The 14438-nt window shown below is 64.2% G+C and overlaps 1 protein-coding gene across 2 annotated transcripts in view; it reads right to left on the bottom strand.

Moving 5' to 3' along the window:
• Nucleotides 1-6842: 6842 nt before the first annotated feature.
• ESPNL (espin like) overlaps nt 6843-14438 on the bottom strand; it is a 28542-nt gene continuing 20946 nt past the window's right edge. Inside the window, exons 6-10 of one of the 2 annotated variants that reach the window (XM_042997777.1) lie at nt 13726-13819; nt 13374-13391; nt 12356-12468; nt 11416-11610; nt 6843-9879 (exon numbers count right to left, since the gene is read on the bottom strand). In XM_042997777.1, the coding sequence (XP_042853711.1) occupies nt 8281-9879; nt 11416-11610; nt 12356-12468; nt 13374-13391; nt 13726-13819 (2019 nt within the window). In that variant the 3' untranslated portion in view covers nt 6843-8280. Of the gene's footprint in view, nt 9880-11415; nt 11611-12355; nt 12469-13373; nt 13392-13707; nt 13820-14438 lie in introns of both variants that reach the window. The other variant, XM_042997776.1, reaches the window with a different exon arrangement.

The raw sequence follows: 14438 nt of genomic DNA, 5'->3' as shown, positions 1-14438 counted from the left end.
GGCTGCCAGTGCCACCCGCTCACGGGGAAGAAGAGCCGGGCCCCACGCCCCCGGGACCCTGGGGAGAGAAGAGGGCAGGGTCAGCCGGGGCGGGGCGCGGTCCGTCCGCCCGATCGCCCACCCGCCTGGCCGGCCGGCCGACCGTCAGTCCTTTCTGTCTTCAACAAACACTGAGCGTCAGCGGTGTGCCGAGCGCCTGGCCCGGCGTCTCGCCTGATCCGGCCCCGTAGCCCTGCGAGGTAGGGCTCTGTGTGAGTCCCATTCTGCGGCGAGAAGGCTGAGGCCCAGAGGGGGCCCGAGACCTAACCCTGGCCGGGCAATCAGGGCGGGACGAGGCCAGCAAGAGAGCCACGCCTTGACCCCTCCACAGCTCTGGGCTGCACGGAACAGACGCCTCCCCCCCACCCCCGGAGCATGGGGATGGGATCCCTGTGGCCCCCCCACGTCCAAGTGGCTTCCTCTCCTCCCAAATCGGACATTGCTGGGATGGTGATGAGAGTACTCGAGAGCTCCCCTGCCCCACCGATCCTCACTGTCCATAGGTAAGCGGAGTCTCGGGCTGCCGTGACCTTGCTGGGCGACCTTGGTCCCTGTTCTCTGGAGTGAAGATCCAGAGTCTGGGGGGGAGAGGGACTCCGTGTGCACCCTGACACAATGCTCCCCGTGGCCAGGCCGCACGACAACCCTGTGAGGTCCGTGCTGTCAGGATCCGGGTAAAGGTGGGGAGACGCAAGCCACTTGCCCCAGGTCACACAGCTGGGAGTGGGGGAGTCAGGCTCAGCCCACGCGCTGAACCCCCAGGTTACAGGTCCTGGGGTGTAGGTTGGTAAAGACAAACACGACTGAGGGGAACATTCCGGAGAGCGATGTCGAATCGGTGTTCATATCATCTGATTCGGCAAATCCACTTCTGGGCTTAATTATGTGCGTATATTCATTTATGTACCTCTGACATTTTACCCCGAGAAAGCTGCCCCAAATCTTGCCCAGCACTACCTACAACCAAAAATAGCGGCACCCTTGGGAAATGGTCTGTCCACCAGGGGGCGCCTTCCAGAGCCATAAATGGAAGGAGACCGACCAGACGTCTCTGCGGACCAAATGTTTGCTTCAATGTGTGATCAAAATAACGAACCCCGGGAAAGAGAAGTATGAACTGTGGGTGCCAAGGGGCGGGGGCCCTACCGAGCTCTGGTGCTGTGGCCATGGCCGTGGCCATGGTGGGAGCCCAATGCCCTTCCCCTCCCCACACCAGTGCCCCAACAGAGAAGGGCAGTGCCCGGGGAACCCACCTAGGGGACCTGGCTGTGCTCAAGCCTGGACAGGAAGGTCAGGGGCCCCGCCCAGCACCCGTCCTGCCTGACCCCCTTCCAGGGAGGCTCTCCAGCCCAGTGAGGACAGGCGATGAGCCCGCAGCCACTGTCCCCAGGCTTCACATTCCCATCGTTACTGTGTCCCCTGTGGCCAGCTGCTACCGCCACAGGGGCCACCTTCTCGTGGGGCTTTCGTTGGGTCTGCTGATGCCTGTGACCCTGTGGTCTCAGTACACACGGGTGGGAGCTTCTGGAGAGTCTCAGAGCCTCAGCCTGGTGCCCGTCCAGGCCAGGAGTGAGGAGGGCTCAGCGGACAGGACAGCAAAGGGCCTCAAGCCAGTTGTGGCCAGTGACTAGACACGGGGTTCCTGGCTGCCGTTGGAGGGTGTCACCCGGCCTCCCTGTTGCCCACCTCTCCGGCCAGGACACGGAGGGGAGTGTGACAGCTGAGACTTCACCGCAACCCAAGGGGCCCAGCTTGACCAGGTTGGGGGGTCTCTCTCTGACCCTGTGATCTCTGCACCGAGCAGGCTATGTCACCATAGCCCACCCTCCCCTGCTGCTTCCTGCTGTACCTCCCACCTCCTGTTCCCGGGGTGCCCACCCTCCAGGGCCCCTTGGATCGTACCTCTCAGTCGGCCCCCGGACCTCTAAGAACTCAGGACGGAGAATAGGACTTCCCAGCCAGCGACAGGCACGGAGGGCCTGCTGGGATGGGCCAGGCTGGGCTGGGCACCACGTGGGGACAAACAGAGGGGTATTTTTAGCTGCTGTCTGCACTGGGAGGGGGAGGGGAGGGAGGGAGAGGCCGATCGGGGGGGGGGGAGAGATCGCACTCCTCCCAGGCCGTCTGCTCTGAAAGCCCACACTGGCCACGTCAGGAAGGCTGAGGTCCCCCAGGCCCCAGGGGCCAGGACACATAGCAGGAAGCATTCTAGGGGGACAGTGGAGCCTGTGTGAGGGACTCAGGGGCACATGGGGGCCCCAGCTCAGGGCCTGGGTGGCAGGAGGGCCTGGGAGGTACTGGCTTCTCCAATGGTCATTGACAGGCACCCCAGTGGCCTCCGTCCACCTCCCAGTGGGGGACAGTAAATATCACGCAGGCTCGTGAGCAAAGGCTTTCAGAACTCGGGGTCCAGGGTGGTGGTAGAGAAGTCTTTGGTGGTTAAAGTGGTGCCCGGAGAGGTAAGGAGGCATCCCTGAGTGTTCCGCCAGGCTGGTGACAGGGACGCTGGATCCAGAGGCTCCAGGTCATATCACGGCTTTGGCCTTGGGGCAGCCCCGGCGTCATCATGAGTTGTGAGAGCCAAAGATGGCTAAGAAATGGGGTCATCTAAAAATACAGCGGCGGCTTGCAGCCTCCCCTGCGGCTCTGTTCACGATGGTCCCCGGGGAATCCCTCAAGTCTGCTTCTCCGCTGGGCCCGGGACCTGGGCCGCTGAGGCGGGGTCTCTGGACATCTCTCATGCCAGTGGTCAAAGCAGAACTTCCCAGCCAAGGACCCGCAGGTGCAGGGAGAGTAGCCCGCGGCCTGGGGTGGCCAGGTGAGGGTCCGCCTGTCACCCCTCCTTCCTTCAGCCACCATTGTGCAGTGTGCGGGATGTGCAGGGTCGGGGGAGGGCCAAGTTCGCCAGAGGCCTCCTGCTACCTCCCTGGGACTGGCTTGCTGCTGTTACGGGAGAGAGAGGCCCAGGTGGCTCCCGGTGGGACAGCCCTCGCTCCTGGCAAAGTCGGGCAACTTCTCAAGGGTATCAGGGGATCGTGACAGCTTGATTCCTGGATGGATGAGACCTGTGCTGCCAGCACAGCTGCTGGCCCTGCCACCTGCTGGGGAGAAGGTTGTGAGCTGGGGACCCCAGTCCCTGCTCTCACGATGCATGCAGTCTAGTTGAGAACTCAGTTGTCACACACATTACTGCCACGATTGACTAGCTAATCACCGGTCCGCAGGGTGCTCCCTATTCTGCTCACTCCTGCTTCCTGATTCCATGCTTCCCTCCCCAGCCCGGCTCAGCCCAGTCCAGCCCAGCCCACCCCAGCCCAGTCCAGCCCAGCCCAGCCCAGCCCAGCCCAGTCCAGTCCAGCTCAGCCCAGCTCCGCCTGGCTCTGCTCCTGCTTCAGATAGTCCCAGGATGTCCCCCCAGCCCTCGGCGTCAGCCTCAAGTGGTTGCAGGGGGAAGGCGGGTACTCATGGATGTCTCTGGCTCTCACCTATCCAGGACCACCCCGGGGAGGCCACTGGACGGGGAACAGAGGGGTCAGTCTGCCCTCGTGCTTGCAGCCAGAACACGAAGGGTTAACATGCACCCAACCCAGCTGGAGGAAATGAGGACAGGGTATTCCGATGACAGGCCCCCGTCACAGGGAGCTGCCTCCCCTTGGGCACAGCACTGTGCTGTGCCAAGAACGGAGGCCTTACAGGGACTCGCGGAGAGGAGACTCAGCCCCTCACATGACAGGTCAGTTTGGGAAACCCGATACCAGGAGCTCAAAACAGATCTTTATCAACAGATTGCTCCTGAGTGGTGCAGTTCTTAAAAATATGCTGCTTGTTTCTTTTTATGATGATAAAAATAACACACGTTCATTGCAGAATGTTTGGAAAACACAGAAAAATGTGAAGCAGCAAAGGACCGTCCCCATTAACACACGGGAATCTTCCCTTCCAGCCTTACACTTGTTGACGGTAGAATGGCCCCACGTGTGTGTGTGTGTGTGTGTGTGTGTGTGCGTGTGTCCTGTTTTATCATTTTATGTTACATCTCAAGTATTTCCCATGTGGTCAGTCTTTGGCAAGAGGATCTTCAAATTTCACCATGCTGCGGATATATCACACTTCAAGAATTTGATGTGACCTCTCGTCACTTCTATTACTGGACGTTCGGGCTGTGTCATCTTGGACTGTGGTAACCAATATGGTGCCACCTCTGTGTCTCTTCCCCCGGGACAGATTCAGAGTGTGAGATCACCAAGTTAACACATGGGATCGTCTTTCCGGCTCGATGCACCTACCAGAGAGTGGTCCGGGATGGGCGGCTGAGGCGCTGTCTCCAGCAGGAGGTAACACGGTCCCATACACTTGGCCCGGCACCGTCAGGCAGTGAAAGCCATCCCCGCGCACCTGACCCGCCCACGCCTCTTTGGGCGTCTTACGTCTCCACTGGCTTACCGTGTCTATTTTTCCGTCTGGGATTTATTTTGGGAATGGGGTGCCATAAGGTCATGCTCCCCTCTCCCCCAAGTAGTTTACCAACACTCTCAGGACCATTACTGACGATGCCTTCTTTCCCCCACGGATGTGCTGTGGTGTCTTTATCTTAGGGCAATGTTTTCTGTGTGCAGTATCTCAGCTTTCTCCGTTGTGGTCTGTTGATCTGAGTGAAGCGTATCTTGGGGTTAGAACCACCTGGGTTGGTGGACTTGGGCTCTATAATATGATGTGTTCATATCTGAAATGTAAGCCTCTCCATCACCCTTCCCCGTAAATCTTCTTGTGTATTGTTGTTAGTTACCTGTGGCTGCGTAACAAATGGCCCTAAAACCTGGTGTCTTAAGACAACAAACACGCGATCTCACGCAGCCTCATGGCCCTGGGGCACTTGAGCAGGTGCCTCTGCCTCAGGACCTGTCCTCAGCTGGCACCCAGGGGTCAGCCAGATTGCAGTCATCTGAAGGCTGGACTGGGGCGGGAGGCCTCACTTCTTGCCTGCACGGGCCTCTGTTACCTGCACGGCCGCAGGCTTTCCCCAGAGAGAAGGGAGCAACGAAGATGGGAGTCTTTATTACCCACCCGGAAGCGAGAGCGGTCCTTTCCGCCCTGTTCTGCAGCCCAGTCCGGGAGGGATACACAGGATGTGCTATCAGGACGGGGGGCCCTGGAGGCCCTCTTGGAGTCTGGCCTCCACAGCTGCATTTGTTCACTGTTCCTTTCATATGAACTTCAGAGTCATTTAGAGGGAGGAGGAGGAGTGGGGGAAGGAGGGGAAGGAGGGGAAGGGGGGGAGGAGGAGGGGGGAGAAGGAGGAGGGGGCGGGGGAAGGAGGAGAGGGGGGGAGAAAGGGGGAGGAGGGGGAGAAAAAAGAGGAAAGGGAAGAGAGGGAGGGGGAAGGGGGAGGAGGAGAGGGGGGAGAGTCGGGCTCCGCATCCAACCTGCACGTGTTGGTGGCAAGGGCGGCATCTCTAACACAATCGCTAGTCCTGAGAAAGGTGACGTTCCCTCCCCACCTTTGGCACGGCCTCATTTTTCTTCGTATCTGTCCCGCACACATTGACGGGGCCGGGATGAGGTTTCCTTTCCCCGGTGTTTTGCCAGCTCACTGGGAAGCTCCTGGGCTTGGCACTGGTCTGCTCGCCTCACTGAAGTCTGCGGCTCCGCACGCCTGTATCTGGGCAATGGGGGTTTCGCCAGCTGGCCGACAGGCTTCCGGGCACCGAACAGGCTTGGAGCTGACAGTGTGGCCTTGCTGGGGTCAGCCTGACTCCGCAGGGATCACCTGCTCCCCTCAGGGGAACTGCTGGTGGGCTGGGGGTTTCCAGGCCGCTGAGCATCAGAATCGCCTGGAACGTCTTAAGGACAAAAACGGCTTTCCCAGCACCGGCCTCGGCCGAGGGACCCAGAATTCCTGGGGCTGCTCCCGGGACACTGGGCTTCTGTACAGCCCGTAGGAAGCAGAGTCTGCAGAAGGGCATCTGGGGAGTCGCCCCTGAGAGCCCAGCACAGGCGCCCGCGCCCTCTCCTTCCTCCCAGGCCTCAGAGCTGGGTCCCAGCCACCACCTCACCCCGCTTCGGGCAGTTCCACGGGGACCCCAGGTCTTCCTGGAACCCAGGATGGTTGTGAGGCACCCCCTACTGGCCTTGGCCCAACCCACCCCTGGGACACTGAGGTCCCAAGGCCCTGGAGGGACTTGCCCGAGGCTACAGGGAGTGAGCAGGGACCCCCCAAGTCAGGTGGCCCCCTGCGCAGTGCTGTCCTGAGCACCCGGGGCCAGCACCCCCTGAGGCCAGGTCTGCGTGCACGGCGCACCCCCTCCCGGCCCCCTCCGTTGCCAGGCCCTCGAAACAACAGGGTCGTGCAGGCGGCACGAGAGGAGGAGGGAGACATCAGAGTGTCGGCCGCCTTCGGCCGCCAGGGCTCCCCAGCCCCACCCTCAGAGCCGCACCCCTGCCGGGTCTGGACGGCAGTGCCCTGGGGACCAGCCGTCATATAGCTCCGGTGGTCACACTCGGGGACCAGGAGCCTGGAGTTGGCGCCCTGCTCATTAGAACCTGCTCCACCGCAGGACAGAGACGCCTCCCACGTGGGACTCAGTGCACCCTCTCCACGACCCCCGGAGAGGGCAGGTCAGCACCACAGCCCATTTTACAGATGAGGACGTGGAGGCTCTGTGGGGCTGAGGACGTTGGCTCTCGTGTCTGGTGGAGCTGGGGACAGGGGGCTCGGTGCCCACCCAGTGCCAGGACTCTCTCAGGGCACAGGCGGCTGTCCCCTCGCTGTGGGCACGGGAGACAAAAAGCACAGTGAAGGCCGGCCGGGAACGGGGGTCTTTATTGGCGAACTCACGCGTGGGCCGGGTCCCCGGGAGGGCACAGAGCCTGAGCCAGCGGCTCCTCCCCCTTCCCCCTCCCCTGGGCGTCCGGCTGTGTGTTCCATCCAGCAGTGAGCCTGCCACCCACCAGGTTCCGCAGGCAGGCGAGGACCCTGCAGGGGACCTCTGTCCCAGGAGGTGTGACTGCAGGAGGCGGTTCCCAGAGGAAGGTTCTGGAAACCTCCCCCCCCACACACACACACACACTGCCTGCTGGGGCAGGCACAACTGTCCTGTGCGCCTCCCCCCAAGCCCCCTTCGCTCTGGGCCAGCCCGCCTTGGGCCCGTGGCCTGGGTGCGGGCCACCCTCCGGGGGCCAAGTCACATCTGCGGCCAGCCATTCGGGGCTTGTCCCTAGAGCCCCTGGTGCCATGTTCGCTCAACACCCTGCAGCACCTGGGCTGTCCTCTGAGGGAGGAGGGTGCGGGTGACACGGGGGGGGGGGGCACACAGGAAGTGGCTGTGCCTCGGAACCTTCCATCTGTATGTTCTCTGATCTAACAGCGCACATCTGAGGGTGGGGTGCCAGCCTCCTGTGCCCAGAGTCCCCTTCAGACACTGGTTCTCTGTGAAAAATTCCTTATGTCCCTGCTCCCCCGAGCCTGCAGGGGGGGCCCTGTCGCTGCCTTGGGCCGTGTGGCCAGGGCGGCCGGTCAGCTGGAGGAGAGGACAGGAGGCCCAAGGGAGGCTTCCTTTCGGGGCCCGGGTCCTCTGGAGCGCCCCGGGGGGAGCAGGGCACAGCAGCAGAACACGAGTCTGTCAGTGGGGCCGTACTGACCGGCGTGGGCCTTGTCTCTGACCCAGAGAATTCGGGAAGGCCTGACGGGAAAGCCGCTGGCCCATCGAATCCCGTTCTCTCCAGCCCCCAGCTCTGTCACCTCACGGACGGAGACAGAGGCCTGGGGAGGTGAAAAGGCATGGCCCAAGGTCGGCAGGAGGCAGAGAAAGGCTGTGGACGTGGCCGGAGCCACCGGTGCTGGAGATGCGGAGGGGCGTGACAGCAGGAGACTGGGCCCTGGAAGGAGAGCCCGCGGGGAAACCCGGGCCAGCATACCAGGGGCCCGGAGGACACCGGGGCAGACGGCCTGGGGCTGGAGGGCAAGGCCTCTAACCTCAGGGCCGGCTGGGAGGCAGAGAGGGCTCCTCGGTCCCTGGTGAGGGTTCTGAAACTGAAACTGAAACTGAGTCGCATAGCGGGGGTGGAACCCGGCAGGGGTGGGACTGGACGTGGCCATCGGCACACCGAGTGAGTGTCGTGTGGAGTGTCGGCCAGCCCGGCCTCGGGGCCCACCCGGCCACCAGGTGGGGGGCAAAGGAACGAGCAGGGAGAGCCAGAACCCCTTCCCACGCCCCACTCCCAGAGGCAGGCTGCCGGCCGGTCTCACTCTCCAAAGCTGAACATCTCGGCTTCTTTCTCCTTCCAGAAGGCGAAACTGCGGTCGATGTAGCCACAGATGTCCTCGCTGTTGAAGCTGCCCCGCTGGCAGCCGGACCCCGGCCTCTGCGCGGGGGGCTCGGCGCTGCTGCTGCTGGGGGCGGCGGCGGGGGGCAGGGGCCCCAGGGGCGTCAGCCCCGACTTGCGGCCGGGCTCCGCGTCCCAGGCGGGACCTCGGCTGGAGCCGAAGAAGCGGGCTTTGATGTCCTCGAAGCCGTCGGTCCAGGCGCGGCGGCCGGCGGCCACCTCGTCCGTCACGGCCTTGTGGAAGGCGCGCACCGCGTCCCAGCCGTGGGCGCCCAGGTGCTCGAAGACCTCGAAACACAGCAGGTGGCGCATCTTGCGCTCCTCGGCCGGCAGCTCGCACTCCAGGAGCCGGAAGTAGCCCAGCATGAAGAGGTCCAGCGTGAGGCCGCCGTAGGGCACGGGCGCCCCGTCCACGTGGGGCAGGAACTGCTCGGGGGACAGCGGCCCACGGGGCCGCCGGCTCAGCCGCCGCAGCTGCCGGGCCGGCACGTGTGCCATGATGGCCTTCCAGTTGCCCAGCAGGTGGGCGATGACGTGGCGCTGCTGCCACAGGTGGCCGAGCCGGGGGCCCTCGCTGGGCGGCGGGGGCGGCGGGGGCGGCAGCCCAGGGCCCCCCGCCGCCTCCCGAGCGGGCGGCGCCGCCTCCAGGGTCCCGCAGGCCGCGGCCTTGAGGGCCGGCGCGTAGGCCGACTTCTTCCAGTGGCTCAGGAAGAGCGTCACGATGCGCTCCTTGCGAAGGCTGGCCAGGTGGGCGCCGGGCGCGGCCCCCGCCTCCGACGGGGCCTCCTCGCGGCCGATGCCCGAGTCGCTGGCCTCCTCCGCGTCCCCCGGCGCGGGCGCCCCTCCCGCGGGGCTGCTGTGGGGCTGCGGGGCTGCGGGCCAGCAGCCTCTCGGGCACCGCCCGGCCGGGGCCCCCGGCTCCCAGGGGCCCGGGTTTGGGGCGCAGGACGGGCCCGGAGCGGACTCGAAGTTGCCGCGCAGCGATCGCACGGACACGCCGCACTGCTGGATCTCGCGCTGCGCCTCGCTTCTGGGGGGGCCGGCGGGGGCCTCCGCGTGGGTCTCCCGCGGGGGCCTCCCCTCGCCCTGCACCAGCCCGTTCACGCCCTTCAGCAGCAGGGACATGCTGCGCACCAGCCGGGCGACGTGGCTGCACCAGAAGGGCAGGGGCTGCTCGCCGCGCCCCGCCTCCGAGGCCCCCGAAGGGCCCTTGGGCTCCGCCGCGGGGGCGGGAGCCTCCTCACCCTCGGGGCCGGGCGCCCGGGGCAGGAAGCGGCTGTGGACGGTGATGCTGACCAGGGGCGCGGGCAGCAAGGCCTGCAGCTCGGCCGCCAGGCGGCCCAGCTCGCTCTCGTACTCCTGGCAGCGGCGGCGCAGCTGCAGGTCGGCGATCTGCTTCTCCAGGTAGACCAGGTCGTCCTCCGTCAGCAGCTCCCCAAAGGGGCCCAGGATGGCCTGGTGCGTCTGCGAGTACCGCCAGGCCGCCGGCTCCGCGGGGCCCTCGCTCCCGCTGTCGCCCTGGAGGCGGGAGGCCGGGTCAGCAGCGCCCCGAGCCCAGCCGGCAGAGGGCACGTTGCCCCCGAGGGTGGGCTGGCCCCCGGTGCTGCCACGGACCCCGGCCCGGCCCCTCAACTCCAGCGGGCCCTCGGCCGGACTTGGAGAATAAACCGGGAGGCTGGCCGGCCCCAGTCCCGAGTCTGAGGCTCGGGGCAGCCACTCTGCCCTCTGGGCGCCCCGTCTTTGCCCTCAGAACGGGGTACCTCTGCTCTGCTCTGCCACGCCCACATCCTAATCTCATCTCCTCAGCGTTTAATCCGAAGGCTCTCTCTCCTCAGACCCCTCCCCGCCCCTCCCGCCAAGCTCCAGAGCCTTCTGCGGTTCGGTGGCTGCTTCTGGCTCTCTGCTCTGGGCTCTCCTGCTGGCTGCCCTCCCCTCCCCCCCAGTGCTCACGGCCTGTGGGACAGGGACCCCGAGCTGGCCCCCTCTGGGCTCTGTGCCAGCCCGATTACAGCTCAGGACCCCCTGGGAGAGGAGCCCCATTTCACAGGTGAGGGGCCTGAACCACCACCTGCTTTTGCCCAGAGGCCTGGGGCTGTCTGGTCCCGGGCAGTGCTCTGCACGACTAAGTTCTGATTGCCGGGCCCAGCGGGCCCAGAGCACGGAGCAGAGCCTGCGCCGGACGAAGCCGACAAAACCGGATCCCTCCAGGGTTAAGACTGGAGCTACTGTGCACACGACAGCTAGGGGGAGCTCGCTACTCGGCTCAGATTCCCAAAGGCCTGACACTGAGCAGTCCTGTAACATCCGCCTGCCCGGTCCCTCTCTGACCTCACCTCTGTCCGTCACACCTCATTCACTGCACTCAGAGGGACCAGCCTCCTCCTGGTCCTTGGGCTGCCCACTCATGCCTCAGGACCTTTGCACTTATTTTCTCTCTGCTTAGAATCACTTGTCCCAAATTCTCGCAGGGCTCCTCTCTCCTTTCTTTCTGGCCCCTGCTCAAGGCCACCTCCCCAGACAGGCTGCCCCTGAGCACCCGTATGGAATCGTCACTCCCCTTCCCCCTGCTCTGCTTCTCTCCATGACACCTGGAATCACCCTCCCTGCCCCCCCCCCCCCATCCGGTGCCCAATCACCCTGTCTTCCCTCCTGGAACGTGAGGGCTGGGAGCGCAGGGCTGGTCTCCCTCACTGCCTAGAACACGGCCTGACACGAGGTAGAGGTGGGGTAAAAATGGTTACATAAAACAACACGTGGAAATAACACCTCTAACCAGGTGAAGAAGTTCCCAGCTCCCTGATCTGGTTCAACTTCATCGTCTGGCAGAGGAGGAAGCTGGGGCCACAGAGGGGAACGCAGTGGGGCCCCCGGTCGAGGTGTGGGCTCAGGCCCCGCACCTTCCTCGCCCACCTGCCAGGACAGAGCCTTCTGCCCCGCCTCCACTCTCTACCCCTTGGCCCCGCCCCGCCCCACCCCTCCCCGGCAGGTCCCCGCCCCCTGCCCCCGCCCCACCCCGCCCACTCTCACGCCCCGCCCTGCCCCACCGGGCCCCACCTGGGCCTGGGATTCGGGGTCTGCGCCCAGGCGGGCTTGCAGCTTCCGCACCATCACCTGCCGCTTCCACTCTGGGATGGGTCGGCCGCGCTCGTCCTGCGTGGGCACCAGCCAATCGAGGTCGCCCGAGGGCAGCCTGTCCAGGTGCAGCGTGGCCAGGCAGTCTGGGGCGTCCCCCGCCGCCATCTCCTCTCCCTGTGCAGACTCGGGTGGGTCACTCAAGTCCCTGAGGGGACCTCCCCCCCTGCCCCGGGACCGGTGGGGAGGGCCACATGGGGTGAGCAAGGCCCAGGGAGGAGGGGGTGGGGACAGGCCAGAGAAGGGTGGGGAGACCCAGCCTGGTAAGCGTTGGCTTCTGAGGGCAGGGACCCCTGGTGTTCTGTGGGATCCAGGTATGTGAGTGGGGCGATCTCTGACTGAGAGAAGCAACCCCGAGATTCTTCCCTTGTTCTATATATGGCAGAAGAGGTTGCCATGTGGATGGGCAAACTCATTTGGAGAGCAGTTACATAGGGAAAGTCTGGTGGCCAACTCTGAACTGCAGGACTTGTCAGAGCCTTTAAAATGCTGTGTGCCCTATAACTCTCCAAGAGGGACAGCACCATGCAGCATTTCCCAAACTTGCACCGGACATCTCAGGGGCTGAGAGTTCCTGGCACCCTTTCAAGGAAGGGGTGGGTTGGATTTATAAAGGCCTCAGGCCCAGAAAAAAAAAGGAGAGAGAGGAGCTGGCCTCCTCCAGTGGGTCCTGGGCTGGGTGGGAGCCCCTGAGGAGGAGGGCAGTAGACTCCAGGCCCACCCCCCCCCCCACCATGGACAACTGCATCTCTGCCCCGGAAGTGACCTGGCTGGGCCACACAGAATACTGATGAGAGGCCAGGTGAGCTTGGGGGGTTGGCTGGGGGGCCTTGGGAGAGGGACGAGGAGGCAGGAGGCGTACCGCGGGGACGGCGGTGGCGTCGGTGGTGACCCTTGGGGGCGCCGCGCAGGTTATCTGCTCCCTCGGCGGAGGTGGGTCGTGCTGGTCAGGCCAGGCTGGGCTGGGAGACTCTACTGCGGGGGGAAGGGAAGCAGAGTCAAGGGGCTTCCCGAGAAGGCAGGGGTGGGGGGTAGAGAACCCTGGGTCTAGGGCAGAGCTGGTATTCCTGAAGGACTCCTAGACTTGCAGCCAAAGTTGCAGCCAGCCCCCAACAAAGCGCCCGGGGACCCGGGGTGCTGGACCTCTGCGGGCGCCTGTGGGGCTTTCCAAGCCTGGCCAGTTGGATAACCTGCATTTTAGCCCCTCACCCGCCCCTGGAAGGAGCGGGGGAGGGCACAGGGTGGTCTGGGGACCTAAGGCAGCCCCTCCCAAAGCATGCCAACACGCACACCAGGGCCACACCCTGAGCGAGAAACAGGTCCTGCACCACACACGCACACACACGCACACACACGCACACACTCCTCCGTGGGACTGTATAACCACAACCCACTCCACGAAATGGTGCTAACCCTCACAAATGTGGGGCCTGCTGAGATTTTTCGTGTTCCGTTTCAATTTTTTTTAATGTATATTTATTTTTGAGAGAGAGAGAGAGAGAGAGAGAGCATGAGCAGAGGAGAGGCAGAGAGGGAGACACATGTCCGAAGCAGGCTCCAGGCTCTGAGCTGTCAGCACAGAGACCGACACGAGGCTTGAACCCACAGACTGTGAGATCGTGACCTGAGCTGAAGCCAGGCGCTTAACCGACTGAGCTACCCAGGCGCCCCTCCGTTTCAATTTTTGGTAGAACGGCCCTAATTCCCTAACAGTCAGCGGCCTGCCCCTGCCAGTCCGTGGACATCCCACCTGCCGGGGGCTCCAACCAACAGCAGCAGATCCAGAAGCGGCCTGGGCCCCGGTGACCTGACCTTTGAGATTTACCTCTCTCTGGACAAGCCAAGGCCCAGGGAGGGAATGAGGCTGCCCAAGGTCACACAGGCAGGACGTCCAGGCCCTGGGGGCTCAGAGCTCACAGAGGGACCCCGGAGAGCTGCGCAGGGGGCCAGTTAATTGTAAGTGTCCTTTATGGAATATGTTGATCCTCCCTTTAAAGAAGCAACCCAGGCAGTAATGGAAATTTGGGAGAAGCTGGGGGCTGGGTGGTGGGAGGGATGACCCCGACCGTGTCCGGAAGCTCTTGCGGGCCCGGCTGCCTGGAGTCCACTGCTCTCCCAGCCCCCCCCCATCAAAGGACCTCAGAGGCGGGGCCAGCAACGCCCACTCCCCGCGCCTATGGTCCAGGCCAGTCTCCCCTGGAGACGTGTACTCACAGGTGGGGCTCCTGAAACCCGAGCCCCTCATTCCGTCCTCCGGGGCGCGCCTGGCAGCTGACAGTGGAAGAGGTGGAAACGGTGGTGGCGGCGGCGTCACCAGGAGGGCCACCTGGGGGTGGACACGGACCTGGTCAGCAGGAGGCCCCCGTGAGCCCGGCTTGGGCGCCGCGTGACTGGTGGGGTGGAGGGGGCATCCGGCAGGCTGGCCGTGGCCCAGTCTCCCTGGCGGGGGAGGAGGGCTTGGAGAGGGTGAAGGGCGCAGGAGTGAGGTTCTGTCCTCCCGTGTCTGCCCACCCCTCCGTGCCTGGTGACCAGGACTCCTCGCGCTCCCCGTGTACTTGTCTCAGTGCCGTCACTCACCGTGCCCCCGCATGTGGCCACCACCACCGGCAGGTGAGCCCCCCCATCTAAAGGCCTGGCTCGGCCTTTCTCTGGAACCAGCTTAACGCGGCAGCTCCGGGGGCTGGGTCAGGGCCAGGTGTCCAGCCTGTGCTTACCTCTCTCTGGCCTTATGAGACATGCGTGCACACACCTGCACCCGTGCACTTGTGCACACACTCACACATGCGTGTGTATACACGCGCACGCACACACGCATGTACACATATATATGCGCGCCCCCACATACACGCTCATGTACACGCAACCCCCCTCCCTGACCGTCCCGGACTTCCGTGCTGAGACAAAGTGCCTCGAGGGCACCCCCCTCTGATAGGAGAGCAGAGTCC

The sequence above is a fragment of the Panthera tigris genome, chromosome C1 (genome assembly GCF_018350195.1).
Source record: "Panthera tigris isolate Pti1 chromosome C1, P.tigris_Pti1_mat1.1, whole genome shotgun sequence".
Classification (NCBI taxonomy): Eukaryota; Metazoa; Chordata; class Mammalia; order Carnivora; family Felidae; genus Panthera; species Panthera tigris.
Note: the sequence above shows the minus strand (reverse complement) of the source record. Positions and strands in the feature narration are given on the sequence as shown.